Genomic DNA, 15,568 nt, shown 5'->3' with positions numbered 1-15,568 from the left:
CAGGATAAGTGATATATCCACTGGATTGCATCTTTTAGTAAGTTCTTTGTCAAAATATCCCTGACTTCCCACCCAAGAAATCAGTTAACAACCTGGCTGAGAAGGGAGAATTTATATTTGCCTAACTAAATTCTTCAGATGGTGCATACCTGTAATCCCAGCTGCTCAGGAAGCTTGAAAGTTTGAAGCCAGCTTGGGTTTAGTCAAACCCTGTCTCAAAATAAAATAATAATAATAATAATAATCATTATCATCATCCCTGGCGATGAAGCCATGTGATAGGATACTTGCTTAACATGCACAAAGCCCTGTATTCTATTTCCAGTTATTCCTTAGTCTCCCAAAGAAAATCTAATAGATTGTACACTAAGGTGGTATATCCTTTAAATCAGAACAAGGATTAGACCAGTAAGAGCCTGCATTGCAAAACAGCATTTTGCTTCTCTCTCAGAATGAATGGAGACCAGAAACTGAATGTTTATGCCGAGAAAAATCAGGATTTCATCCAACCCTTCTCCCAGATTTCAAGGAGCTGACTTGAGGGTGAGATAAGGCACTCAGAGACAGGAGATACCATTGCCTAGCTTAAGGAAGTCCTAGAGTACAGTGCCATTGGAGGCAAGTTCACCTGAGGTTTGTCAGTGCTGGTAGCATTCCGGGAGTTGGTGGATGCAAGAAATTAGGGTGCTGACAGCTCCAGCAGGCCCTGACTGTGGGCTGGTGTGTGGAACTGCTGCAAGTTTTCTTCCTGGTGTCACATCACATCATAGACTCTTCCTTACCTGCCAGGAGCAGATCTGCAGGTATAAGAAGCCATGCATAATTTGGATGCTTCTTGAAGCATGTGTCTACTACCTGCTCAAGTTCTACTGCTGGGAGCGGCCCTACTACCTGAACCTGATCTAGCTCTTCCTTCAGAGTTCCTACCGAGATTGGCAGACTCTGGATCTCATCATAGCTCCCCAGATCCATGTGGATCTTGACAGATGCACTGGAAAATGGTATAAATCTATTATCAAGTACAAGAAAACTTTCTACTTCTAACTGTCTTTGCATTTGCCATGTACATGGCAGGCATTGACACAGAGAAGGAGCACACTAATGCCAAGAAGATCCTGCTGGAGCTGAGAGAGTTCTTTCAGGTGCAGAATGGTTACCTTGACGTTTGTGAGAACCCCACTGTGACTGGAAAGGTTGGCACTGACATGCAAGACAGCAGGTGCCTCTGACTGGTGCTGCAGCATCTGCAAGGCCCCTCTAGAATACCGTCAGGCTTTGCAGGACAATTGTGGGCAGAAGGATGCCAAGAAGGTTCCCAAGTGAAGGCACTTTAGGAGAAGCTGTGCTGCTAGCTGTGTTCTTTGATAAGGAAGACAGTTACAACTGCTCTGAGCATCATCCAACAGTATGCCCCCCTCCTGCTGCCTGGCGTCTCGCAGCTAGCCAACAAGATTAACAAGCAGTAAAGGTGACCTAGAGACTACAAGGACTGGGTGTGAGAGCTCTCAATACATTACTGTCCCCCCAAAAAATTAAATTAAAAAAATAGAGATAATCTAGGATTATATCCCTAGAACTAGTGTTGAGCTACTCAGGACTCCTCATTTTTAGCTTTATGATAAAACTCTTAAGGACAAAACTAAGATTTATTAACTAAGATCTCTTGGTTATTTCTTTAACTGATTTGAACAGTGCATTTCCTTTCAGGAGGTTAAGAAAATAGGAAGAGTCAAGGATAAGGGGATAGATGATGGGGACTACATGTTTTCTGTGAAGAATAGTCGGTCTTTTAACCCAGGGGATGTTATATTCATAGCTAGTTTGGTCTTGAGAGAGCACTTGGCGAGAAATCTTTACTTTCATTTATCTCCGACTTGTATGTTCTGAAGGAGTTTGTATTCTTTTTTTTTTTTTTTTTTAAATCAGCTTCTAAATACTAAATGGTTAATGTTAGCTGAGTTTATATTCTTATTGTTTAAAATACTCTGCTTTTTTCAAGACAAAGTTAATTAACTATATCTACTGGCCGTAGATATATTGGGCATGAATATAGGTTGTATATTATATATAGGTACATAAATATAACAGTATAATTTTAGTTCAAGGAAAAACTATTAGATGGTAGGATAATAGTAAAATTAGAGTGGCATGGATGATTCTTTAAGGATGAAAATTATTCATTTTTTATCATCTTAGGTGTTAATTTACTGTACCTTCCAAACTGTAGATAAATTTTTAAAATAGATTATTAAATTTTTTTAATAGCCCTAAGAAAATGTTTGGGTTTCTTAGTGTTACTTTTACCAACTTAGAAAGTCAGTTTGGTACAACTTATTGAAATTTTAGGTAGATTGGCTCTAGCTATGAGAAATGAATAAAAAAAGTAAGGAAAATGTGAATTATGTTAGAATTAAAACCACAGTAATGATAAATTACTCAAACTACAATGCAAATAAGTAAAAAGCTCCAATAATGAGAATTTGTGTTAATTGTTTTCTACTAAGAAGCAGGTGGTAATAACATGAGTAGTACAATTAGAAACATAAGTAGTCAGGGAAGAGAGGTAACTACAATTCCTTAGGGTCAGAATCTATTTGACCCCTGTTCCTGCACACCTGTAACAGGCAATTGGAGAAAATGAAATAGTTTTTTAAGAACTTGAGAAAACACACAATACCCAGTGTTATCCAGAAATATTTGAATTGTTCTTTTGACCACTTCTCATAATAAGTTCTTATACAAGATTGAAACTGCAATCTATTATTGAGTTACAAACTGTTACCATACTTGACTCTACTTTGACTTTGTGTCATCACTGTAATGCCACACTAAGGGAAGCAAGCATCACTTTTTGTTTTACTCTTACACCATTTGTTACCACTTGCATTTACTGGTGGTGGGGAGCCAGGTATATTGCTTGTTTTTAATGTATGGTTTGATAATAGCCAACAGTCCACATAGTTAATGTACTGGGAACTATCCTAAGTGCTCTACAAATGTTAATTAAACTCCACAGCAGCTGTCTGTTTTACAGATGAAAAGATGGAAGCAGAGTAAAGTGATTTGCGTAAAGTTTCACTTCATTGAGCAGTGGAGCTTGGATTTGAGCTCTGTAATTGGAAATAGTTGCTCTTAACCACATTATTTGCCTGTTCCCCTACAGTTTGATACAAAGGATAGAGAGGAGGATAGAAATACAACCAGCATTACAAAGGACAAAAGCTATCAAATAATCCCACTCCTGCAAATTCACTTTGTTGACATTATTGAATTCTTACTGCTTGCTCTTCCTTTGCCTTCCCTCTTCCCATGATCCTGTGTTCGTGTGACTGTCAAACCTGAAAGACCCGTGACATCTTATGAGCATCTTTACATGTCAGAGAAGGATGTTGGCTATGTAGTATTATGCAGCTTTTAACATAGTCCCATTGTATATTTTCCTCTTAATAGATGTTTCATTTCTATTTATATCATTCAGTACATAGAAACTGAAACTTGGTAAAACTCACTAATTTAAAAATGTGTAATCCCTTAATTTGCATTTTATTTGGCTATAAGTTTTAATATCTATGTCTTATAAATTTCTTTGTCCATTTTAAAATGAAATCACTGATATTTTTAGTGATTTAGAATAAGTCTTTATAATGTGTTATCTTTTTCACTATCTCCACATATTTCTAATCTTGAAGGTATTTTCATTTCTGAAAGTAAGAATATAGTATTAAGTATTCATCAAGATGACTAGCTGTAGATCTTGTCAGCAAAGCCGTTATTTTATTGGAAAAAAGCAAGAGTAAGATCAGTGTGTTGCAGTTTTATACAATTAGAATTTCACTGAATGGTTTTTGTATAAAATTCCCTGTTTTTTTTAAATTAATGGCCTGTTCTCATCTTCGCATGTTTTAGGTATGTTCCACCAGAACAAGCCAAAGTGGTGGCATCAGTTCATGCGTCTATTTCAGGGTCCTCTGCCAGTAGCACAAGCAGCACACCTGAGGTCAAACCACTCAAATCTCTTTTAGGAGATTCTGCACCAGCACTGCACTTGAATAAGGGCACGCCTAGTCAGGTGAGAGCAGTCTTTAAATCTTTGACAACAACATAACCTTGAATATCAGTAGCATTGTATCCTAATAGTTTTCTTTTTAAAAAAAATTCAATGATTGTTGGGAAAGTAGTAGGAATGGGTATGCATATTTCTGTTTGTGTGTGTAAGATCATTTTGCCTTCTCTGCAATTTGAAAAGATGTACAAGAAATGTTGCTAAAGCTCTTCATCATATATTATCTGCTTAGGAAAACATGGATCTGTAGTGAGCCTCTGTGATGGATGTTCTCATTCTGTAGAAGTAGTAGGATTTTCCCACATGTGTGATTAAGGAGTATGCTTATCATTAAAATGCATTTGTCTTTGCACTATATCTGGGTCTAAGAAGTCTGAACAGAAGAAGCCTGATTAAGTTGATACCTCAAGTACACAGTTCTATATTGTAGTTGATAAGACTGACAGATCTGTTAACTATGTGGTGATACCACCTCTGTCCTACACAAGAACTCTGAAACATACTCATGTGAATTAAATTCTTCCCCTTTTATAATACATTATAAAGCTTTTGGATAAATACTGTTTTCACAAAAGGACTAAGTGGGGGGAAACGAAGGAAGGCATAAGTCAAAATACTTAATTCTTCCTATGTATAAATTCATATTAAGCTTTATGAATTGAAAATGGTTTTACAGAAACACTCAGCAGAAGTGTCTTTGTGGTTAATAATGTGGTTTATAGTCCCCAGTTGTAGGTTGTTCTCAAGGGCAGCAGCAGGAAAGGAAGCAGTTTGACCTTTTGAGTGATCTTGGCTCAGATATCTTTGCTGCTCCAGCTCCTCAATCAACAGCTACAGCCAATTTTGCTAATTTTGCACATTTCAACAGCCATGCAGGTATGTGTCTTTTCCTAGTTGCTTTGCCCAGGATGTATGTAAAGATTCAAGAAACATCCATTCTTTATTAAATTTAAGTCTCTGTGAGCATGTTTTATTCAGGGTGTTTGGTCACTGTTAGATGGTGAAGCTAAGCATGTAATTGGTACTTTTTACTTAAGAGATTATGTGTAATAGCAATTATGATCTTTTCTGTGGAAAAATGAAGATATTAAAATGCACACACATGTGTTTGTATATAACATTATTCCTTTATTATGGTAAATTATTCCACACACATACTCAAAACTAAATGGATAAGTTAACCTTGTTTCTTTCATTTATCATTCCATTCATTATTTTGAAGCAAATTTTGAGATATATTTGTATAAGGGGACTTTTCTCTGTTAAATTTTACAGTAGTATTACCTTGCTCTAAATAGCAATGATTCATCTTCCATTATTCAAATTTCTGCCAATTGAAATTTATGTGTATGCACATGAGCGAAGTGTATGTATCTATACATACATACATGTACACACATATATCAACACCAGTATAGTTTGCTGGGATTAAATTTCAGATAATTTGCAGTTGAGAGGTACATTTTAGTTTTCTGTGAGTCTCCATTTTTTCTCTCTTTGATTTGTTAAAGAAAGTAGGTTATTTAGATTTTGCAGTAATCTGAATTTGGTGGATTGTATTACTGTGCAATTATAATTATAGTTGGATCTAGAGACTTGACTAGTTACAGATCCACATATATGGTGAGGAAGGCGAGGCCGGGGTGCTAAGGGAGTTGCAAGCTCTTTATCTTGGGGGAAAGGTGTTCAGGGGTCTTATTTCCTAGGGGTATAATTTCAAGTTCTCTCTTTTTTTTAATACTGTTAACTGATCATCATGGTCAATACTTGGGTGTCCATTATGAAAAGTGATGTTGATTCTGAGTTTATTGTTTTTTATTTATACCGGAAACAGAATATTTTACATTGAAAATTAATGTGAAGTCTTGATGTGTACATCAGAGAAAGTATCCCCATCTCAATTGTGAATGAAGCATCAAAATGAATGTAGAACACTAACTTAAAAATTGACATAATCATTTTTTTAGATTTGTTTAGTAATTTCACATTTTTCTTTGTATTATTGTCACATGTGTATGTATGGTTTTATTAAACCTGATTTCCAAAATTTTACTATAAGCAAGACCATATCTTTCTAAACTGTGTATTTTAGGGGCCTGCTGATAGAATCAATTATTTGTGCTTTAGAACTTATTTTACATTATTTTTAGCTCACCTATGAGATCGTAATAGTATAGCCTTTCTTTTCTTTTAATTTGATGGCTTATCTTGTTGAATAATAATCATATAAACCATATCTCATATATATGTATTTGCCCCACAGAGAGTTATTGGTAGTTTGAAATTGCTGCTCTTTGCCATATTTCTTTCTTGTAGAATTAAAGGAGCCTTTTATTTTAAAAATCAATAAGGACATTTTTCTAAGATAATGCTTCAGATAGAAATTATATACTGTACTTTTTGGATGCTTGATGTGTGCGTTTACTTATAAAAAGGATCCTAGGATGGTGGATATCCTAGGTGAGATGATACTGAGATGGGTAAGTAATCAGGAAACTTTAGTTGTTGGTATATTTTTTCTTCATTTTTAGACCAAGAGTTTGCCCTGGCCAGACAATGGTTTCAGCTCTCTGCTTTCTTTTCATGCATTTGAATGGGTGTAGAGATCACAGAGCTTGGAGCAGGGTCTCAACACCTGTAATCCTAGCTCCTCAGAAAGCTGAGATCTGAAGATTGCGATTCTGTCCCAGCCCAATATCAGGAAAGTCTGTGAGACTCTAACCTGCAGTTAACTACAGAAAATGGGTAGTGAGGGTGTAGCTCAGTGTGGTAGAGCATTATTAGCCTTGAGCGGAAAAAGCTCAAGAATAACCCCTAGGCCCTGAATTCAAGCCTTCTGAAGGACCAAAAAGGGGGTGGGGGGGTGAGAGAGAGAGAGAAAGAGAGTAAAACTTCCATAATTTATGAATATATACTGATTTTTTCTATTTTCAGACAGCTTGAAATTATTGATAAATGACTATTAAACTCTTGTACGTCTCTTAAGTTTCTGTCTTTATATGCAGTTTGTGAATATTTTCAGATCATCGGTTTATGTTGCATCTTTTCTTGCACCCTTTTAGCCAGACAGTGACTGCGTACATCACTACAGCTTCATTGAGTAAATTGTACCATAATTGTGTTTATATTTGAATAACTTACTAATATTATGCTTTTAAAAATTGCCAGTAGTTAGAGAATAGGAAAAATATTTAAAAGAGAAAGAAACCTATTTTTACCAGATGGGTAGATTTTTAAATAGATTTTAAAGTAGGTAAGTATATGGCAATAGTTTAATACCCATGGAGATTCGATTAGGTTGTCTTAAGAGAGTAGTCCTTCCCTTTATCTTTTATAATTTATTTATTTTTCATTATCTTTAAGTAGTTGTACAGTCTTTTTGGCCTAATTCTTATGGATATAACTATGCAAATATTTTTCCATTGTTTTGCTTTATTTGATTTTTAGTTTGATCTTAAAAGAATAAAAAATACATATGCTTTTTATAGGAAGACGCTATTTCCTTCCTTCTTGATCTTTATAAAAATAGACCAATGTGTTTAGCATTGTTTTGTAAGAAAACTTATCCTTTGTAACTAAGTTAGTGGCTTAAAATCTATCCTATGTGTTGGTGGGCAGAACCATTATTAGGTTCAGGAAAGGTCATCTACAGAATTATATATTAAGTTAGAAATAACATTCACTTGAGGAATTTACTAGACATGTTACACTTATTGTATCACAAAGCCAGTGAACTATAAATTATAATTGATTTTTTTGGTCACTCCTTACATTAGAGATCACAAACTCAATTACCTTAAACCCCAGGTACTACAATGAGTAATATAGCCATTATGGAACTTTGGTGCCCTTTCTAAAGGGAATATTCTAAACTCCTGTTGCCACATAAAAATAGGGTTTTAGGATTACTAGCTGTGTTGATTTTTCTTTATGAAAATAAATCTTTTTTTTGTTTTGCTTAATGTGAAATACTGTCATTAAATATTTGCAATTCATAAAAAATGTTTAATACTCAGATGAAACAAAATGCATGTGAGATGATTTTGCTGTGCGATTCTAATCTGTATCTCAATAATGTTCTCTCATGAGCATCTTTTGTAATTGAAGAGGAATTCTAGCTATCAGCTCACTAACTTAAATTCAAAACTCAGTTGATTCTTTTATATTTAAAAAAATATTATTTAAGAAATGTCTCTCCTATTTTGTCATATTCTCTGTAGTTTGAATTTCTTGGGGCAGGTTGCTTTGACACTCCAGGCAGTATTTTTATATTAATTGAGTTTTTTTAGTGTTTAATTTCCAAAGCTTTATTTTTCAGTTACATTTCTCAGTACATGAAACCAGTTATTGAAGACAGCAAATAGTATTCAAAAGTAAAATCTGATACAAAAGTGTTTGGAACTCTGGTTGAAAAATCATGGGAAAATATAAATAAAAATGAACTTGACTAAAAAAAGATTTTCCTCGACATGATTTTTTTTTTTTTCTTTTGTCAGTTGTGGGGCTTGAACTCTGGGCCTGGGCGCTGTCCCTCAACTCAAGGCTAGAACTCTACCAGTTGAGCCACAGTACCACTTCTGATTTTCTGAGTGGTTTATTGGAGATAAGAGTCTCATGGTCCTTCCTGCCCAGGCTGGCTTTGAACTGCAATCCTTAGATCTCAGCCTCCTTAGTAGCTAGGATTACAGGCGTGAGCCACCGGCACCCGGCATGATTTGTTCTTAAACATACAAATAAGTTGCTTGAGAACAGCAATTTACCACTTGGATTATAACACACTAAATTTGAGAACTTCTTATTCCATTCTTCATATTCCTTTGTGGTTATATAATCTACATGCTACATGTTTTCCCTTAGAACTTATTGTAGTAGAACTTCTTTTGTTTTCAGCCTAGCCTTTTCAGTCAAAGCCTTTAAGGAATTTATTTCTTTTCTCTCAGTTGTTATAGAATTATAGTGATAAATTTGCAAATAGAGGGCTGCAGGTCCTCCTATTTTGGTATTGAGCAAACTGGAAGGGCCAGAACAATAGAAAGGTTATAATAAATGACATTAAAATGAGATTTTCAAATTCTTAACCTAGATTCTCGTTTTAGTAAACTGCACTTGTTTACTTCTGTTCTCAGTACTAAATAGAACTCTTTTGTATTATATTTATTATTGCTTGATCTTGTATAGATGATTGCTCCCAAGTAATTTTTTTTAAATTGTGTATATATCAATCCCAGGGCTTGAAGTCAAGGTCTAGGTGCTATCTGAGCCTTTTTGCCCAAGACTAGTGCTCTACCACTTGACTACAACTCCACTCTCCACTTTTCGGTGACTAATTGGAGATAAGAGTCTCCTGGTCTTTTCTTGTCCCAGGGCTGGCTCTGTACTGTGATCCTCAGATCTCAGTCTCCTTAGTATTAGTATTATATTACAGATGTGATCCACTGGCACACCCCCCAAGTTATTTTTCAAAAAACTAAGTTTTAATTAATCACTTTTAGTATTTACATTATTATTTTATAAAAAGTAAAATTTCAGCTTATGGTTTTTGTCATCACAAAAGATTGTAAAGTATACAGAGTTTTTCTTTTTTTTCAATATTATTTTAATGTAGAAAGAAGTCTTTGTCGTTTTAGTACTGGTGTTGAAGTCACTTGCTCAGCAGGTGACTATTTGAGCCATGGCCCTCCCCATCCCCCGTCTTTTTGCTCAAGTATTTTTCAGGTAGGATCTCATGGTTGGTTGGTTGTTGATTTTTTTTTTTTTTTTTTTTTTTTTGGTCCAGGCAGGCGTAGACCATAATCTTACTGCTTATGCCTCCCACATATTTGGGGTGACATGTTTATTTATTGAGATGGTGAGGTGTCTCACTAACTTTTTGTCCAGAGTAGGCTAAAATCATGATCTTTCTGACCTCTACCTTTCCAATGTCTGTTACTATAGACATGAGCCACCAGACCTAGCTGAAGTTAAAGAAATTTTTCTCAGCAATAAAAAACCTTCTAACTACTTCTATGTAGTTGAGAGAGGAAAACTACTTAATTTTTTTATTGTTATTATTAAAGTGATATAGAGAGGAATTGTTGTTTCATAAGTCAAGTAATGAGTACATTTCTTTTCGGGTAATGTCACTCTTTGCTTTCCCGGTTTCCCCTCTCTTGTCCTCCACCCACAAATTGTATAGTTCATTTTCAACAAACTGTCAAGTGCTACATTGGTTCACCCTTGGTCCCTTCATTTCTGTGCCCCTTTCTCCCCCCTCCAAAGACAGATTAAACAAAAAAAGAAACAATAACAAAACCTAAAGGCAAAAAACAATTCATCTCTACCACTAACAGTAGGAAAAAAGAAAAACTTGTTTTCTGGAATTCATTTTAGTAAATACTATTTTAAATATTCACAGGTACATAGTGTTCCTCTCCTGAGAATATCTTTTAGTCTCACTGTGTGTGAATGCCTAGAGTCCTACGTAATTTATCGTGTCATAGTATATTTTAGATCTAGCTTCCACATATGAGAGAAATGTGCCATTTGTCTCTGAGCTTGGCGTAGGGCACTTCACATGATATGTTCTAGGCCCATCCATTTCCCTGCAAATGACATAATATTTTTCTAGTGAAGATTGAGGTTTAGTTTTTTGAAGAACCGCCAGACTGCTGTCCAGAGTGGTTATACTAGTTTATATTTCCACCAGTAGTGCAATAGGATTCCTTTTTCCCCACATACTTGCCAGCATTTGTTATTGTTCGAATTCACAGTGTTGGCCAATTAGAAAACTTTTTAGTGATGTTCATAAGCAGTAATGCATACTCAGCAGCCAATGTGTCATAGAACAAGACAGGAAATGACAATCCTAAACACTCATGTGTTAGTCCCTGAATTGCTCTCCTTTGCTAATGGAGTCACATTTGTGCTTTAGTTAGGGACATTTTCTTATTTACAATAGCAGCTACATAAAATGCTTTGTATTTTCTTTAATTTCTTCATAAAATAGTGTCTAATATGTTGCTTAATGGTGGGAGAATTAGTAACTTTTTGTTTGCAGCTAAAGCACATACTCATTGCAAAAGTTCTGTGAATTTAGGCAAATAGAAGATGATGATGACAGATATGAAATCCTACTACTTAGAGTTAACTAAAATGCAAATTTTCTTTTGCATGTAATATGTTTAATTGAACAAAATTGGCAGGTGAAATTTAGCAACTTAGTTTCCTTGACATAAATATTTTTGTACGTGGTTTTTAATGGCTACATTATACTCCAGCATGATATAAATGATTCTATGATATATTTAAGCAATCTCTATTGGTGATCATTTGAGTTTCTAAATTTTTTGCTATTTTAAGAAATCTGCTGTCTTGATTTTTAGATGTAGCCTTACTTATTTGCAAAGTTATTCCTTTATATACTTCCTGTGGATTTAAAATGACAGTCTTTTACTGTTTGTAACGTTTAGCCTCTCTCCATGTTTTTCACATTTTTTGTTTTTGCCACTAAGCATTTCCTTTCCTATACACCAGCCATTTCCAATTCATATCATGTCCTCTTACAAAATTCTCACCCAGCATCTATTTTGGCCTTTACAAAAGCCTTGTGAATCATTTTATTTGTTGACATATTTAAAATTTAGATTAAGGCTGGCATTTTGTTTTTTTTAGACTGAAGTTGAGAAACACATTGTGGTCTCTTTTGTTTTTTGTTTTTGTCAGTTGTGGGGCTTGAACTCTGGGTGTGAACGCCGTCCCTCAGCTCTTCAGCTCAAGGCGAGCGCTCTACCACTTGAGCTACAGCGCCACTTCTGGCTTTCTGGTGGTTTATTGGAGATAAGAGTTTCATGGACTTTCCTGCCCGAGCTGGCTTTGAACCGTGATCCTCAGATCTCAGCCTCCTGAGTTGCTAGGATGACAGGCGTGAGCCACCTGCGCCTGGCTACATCTTGGTCTCTTTAACTGAATATTATTATAATTTATACTACTGTTTGTTGTTTCTTAAAATTTTAATATGGATTCAAAATGGCAGGCTTCTAATAGAATGTAAATCTTTGGTTTATTTGGCTATCGTGTCCTTTACATTCATTTTCTTCATTTTTGTATGCCTACATTTGACATATTTGTAAACTTTAAAGAAGTTCAAAGGAAAATTTGATTCATGGGATCAAACAATTTTTATATAATTACTTTAGGTATTTAGAGCACTCTTTAGACTCATGTAGCAGACCATAGTTTTAAGTCATTGAATTTTGTACACTATGTCTCACATGTTTGTCTGCTTGACTGTAGCTCATGTGTTCCTAAATTTGTTCTTCTTTTGCCAATAGAGTCACTTTTATGGTGATAAACCTGCAACCATTCAAAGGATATTGTGAATAAATGTATTCCACAGAAGTATTTTTGGAAATTTCTAAATATCCTTTAGTAAACATTAGTAGTGGAGTTAAGTGATGGAAGCATTAATAGTCTTAACTTTTTAAATGAATTCTCTTTAAAGTGATTTATAACACTTTTCATAAGATTTTAAGATTTCGTGATTCTTCATTTGTCATGTATTTTTATTTGTAGTTTTCATATTCATTAACATATGTTGTTCCTTACCATTTACAGCTCAGAATTCTGCAAATGCAGATTTTGCAAACTTTGATGCATTTGGACAGTCTAGTGGTTCGAGTAACTATGGAGGTTTCCCCACAGCAAGTCACTCTTCTTTTCAACCCCAAACTACAGGTAGAGCTCTTCTCCAGCATTGTACTTAAATGGTTACTTAAAACAAGAAAACACTCTAGTTGTAGTCTTGAAAAATTAAATTCTACAATGACCTGACTTTAAAACACTTGCATTATACAAAGCTCTGGGGAAACCTAAAATCTTTTTTTTTTTCTGTGTCCATTTGTCTTTCTAAACTCTTTGGTATATTATCTATTTTGCAATGTCTATTCTCTTTTCCTGCACAAGAATCATTTTAAAATCTCCCATGCACTGAGGTATTAATGTACTAAAACTTTTTTTAGATTTGTAGAGCATATTGAACTTGACAGGCATTATGCCTGAATAAGAGAAGCCAATTGACTGCTTTCATAGAACTAAAAATAGAAATGACTTAAAGAGCAATATACTTGAGAAGAATTGCAAATGTTAGTTAACACTATATTATTAATGTTAATCAAATATGACAATAGTTTTCTGTGCAGGAATTGGTCTTCAAACATTGAATGCCTTTTCATAAATTGTACTGTTTTCAGAAACTCACTAAGCTCTTATTTAGATTGTTGGCTGATTGCTTTTCTTTCAACTTTTAACTCTGTGTGTATTGTCTTAAAGCCTTTTCTTTCAATTTTCTTTCTTTTTAAAATTTTTCATCATTTACATAATTTCTGGCTGTCCAGCATTTAGAATACTTTCATCTAGCTGCAGTTTTGGTGAATTTACTTCAGCTTTTCCTCTTCAGGCTACCCACAGTAAGTTCTGTTGTTAAGAAGGCATCTAATTAATTTGTATATTTTATGTGTACTAAATGAGTTTTTCAATTATTGTTAGTAATTTTGATGATAATCTTTCATAAATTAAATTCCATATAAATCTTTCATAAATCTTCATCTCCTTTCTCTATTATCAAACCCAGAGTTAACACAAACAGAATTTAATAAAAGTTAATTGGTTGACTAATGTGAATAAAATTTTTCACACAAATTTTAGAAGCTTAGTATGTATGTTTTGCTGCTTGCTTTGTTTGCCAATTAGTTTATAATAGACCACTGTCTTTTAAATATAAGCATATTTCTTAGTTTTAATAGATGAACTGAGAATCTTCACATTTCAGTTTCTTAAATCTTTAAGATTATAAGTATGTACACCATGCTTAGTTTTATTTGAAACAACCAGAAGTAGTTATTGACAAAAGATTTATAATACATATTTGTTTTAGAATGTCTAAGACTGTAAGACTGATTGATGAAAAGTGTTTTTGTTGTTGTTTTGCTTTGGGGGGTTGTTTTTTTGTTTTTAGATCCGGTCTTGGGGCCTGAACTCTCAGCTCAAGGCTAGCGCTCTACCACTTGAGCCACAGCGCCATTTCCGGCTTTTTTTTTCTTTTTGCTTATGTGGTGCTGAGGAATCGAACCCAGGGCCTCAGGCATACAAGGCACCTTCCCAGCCTGGGGGGTGTTTTTTTTTAATTTGGCATAAAAATCCATTATGTTTCAAAAATTGATATTACCTTTATATCATAGTTAAAGGGCAATTTAGGAATAGAAATCTAATATCAAAAGGATAGGATCTAAAACATAGGATGAAATATACAACTTTAGTCTATCTTTAGGACATAGTTTAAAAATTTAGTAGGATATGTACCATAGTGACCATTGTGTGAATCATACTTTATTTTATTGTGACCATGATATTGAGTGCACATGAATTACTCCACAATAATTCAGTAATGGCTCTTTAAGTGAAGTAGTATCTAAAAGTCAAGGACCATCTTTTAAGTAAATTCTTGATCAAAGTAATGCCTCCTCAACATTGTTAATCCTTACCCCTCAGATTAAAAAAAATCATATCTCTATGGAGCTTCAAATGCTTCAATCTTCTAAGGAATACATGCTGCATGTTGTTCATAGAGTCTGTTGAAGAACTTGGTAGAATCATAGTATATAACTGGAAGTAACTGAATTTCAACCAGATAGAATGGAGGTTACTTTCCCTAAGAGCTAGATTTTTTCACTTCAGGTAGATGTCAAATGTTGCCAATGCTTTAAAAAATCTAGTTTCACATATAGCCGATTAGAGTGCCATTTACCACGCATTAAATTGTAAGACTACATATGACGACTATAAGACCACAAATGCAATTAAGAATGTCCTATAATGCTTACAGGATACTTAATTTAGGTAGAAATGATCAAATTGTATACCAAAGGATATTGCAAGAAGTCTAGAATTTTCAAGTGTTCTGTTTATTTTGTTACAGGTGGAAATGCTGGATCAGTAAATGCTAATTTTGCTCATTTTGATAACTTCCCCAAATCCTCCAGTGCTGATTTTGGAACCTTCAGTACTTCCCAGAGTCATCAGACAGCATCAGCTGTTAGTAAAGTTTCAACAAACAAAGCTGGCTTACAGACAGCAGACAAATATGCGGCACTTGCTAATTTAGACAATATCTTCAGTGCTGGACAAGGTATCAAAGGCGAAAAAGAATAAAATTTATGTATTAAGCAGTGCTCTAAGTTGAATGAATCAAAATCTGAGAATGTTAGGCTTTTCTTGGTTATATAAAATGTTTCACTTGGCACTTTTTGACCTGAAACTAATCAATTGTATAGTTGAAGGCATTCATTTTGTCTTAGAAAGCATACTTTATTATTATTCTGTTCATACGGGAACAAAAAACTCTATTAACAAAGATAACTAGATGGTAGCTTAATTTTAATGCATTTTCTGTTACATTTGGCACTTAATAATTAATCATTTAAATTTTTTTTATTGCAGTTTTGGTCTTAAAGCCAAGCAGGCATTGTTTTT

At 34.4% G+C, this 15,568-nt stretch overlaps 1 protein-coding gene and 1 pseudogene across 10 annotated transcripts in view; both read left to right on the top strand.

Moving 5' to 3' along the window:
• Window positions 1-15,568, top strand: part of Agfg1 (ArfGAP with FG repeats 1) — a 58,339-nt gene that overhangs the window by 28,786 nt on the left and 13,985 nt on the right. For 5 of the 10 annotated variants that reach the window (XM_070015564.1, XM_070015574.1, XM_070015554.1 and 2 more), the window contains exons 4-8: window positions 3,907-4,069; window positions 4,786-4,939; window positions 12,656-12,775; window positions 13,435-13,506; window positions 15,015-15,224. In XM_070015564.1, the coding sequence (XP_069871665.1) occupies window positions 3,907-4,069; window positions 4,786-4,939; window positions 12,656-12,775; window positions 13,435-13,506; window positions 15,015-15,224 (719 nt within the window). The remainder of the gene's footprint in view (window positions 1-3,906; window positions 4,070-4,785; window positions 4,940-12,655; window positions 12,776-13,434; window positions 13,507-15,014; window positions 15,225-15,568) is intronic. The other 5 variants (XM_070015621.1, XM_070015602.1, XM_070015611.1 and 2 more) reach the window with 2 other exon arrangements.
• LOC138828390 (farnesyl pyrophosphate synthase pseudogene) lies at window positions 453-1,485 on the top strand (annotated as a pseudogene).

The sequence above is a fragment of the Dipodomys merriami genome, unplaced genomic scaffold (assembly GCF_024711535.1).
Source record: "Dipodomys merriami isolate MVZ:Mamm:240054 unplaced genomic scaffold, mDipMer1.0.p SCAF_1, whole genome shotgun sequence".
Lineage (NCBI taxonomy): Eukaryota > Metazoa > Chordata > Mammalia > Rodentia > Heteromyidae > Dipodomys > Dipodomys merriami.
This window is presented reverse-complemented; position numbering and strand designations above follow the sequence as displayed.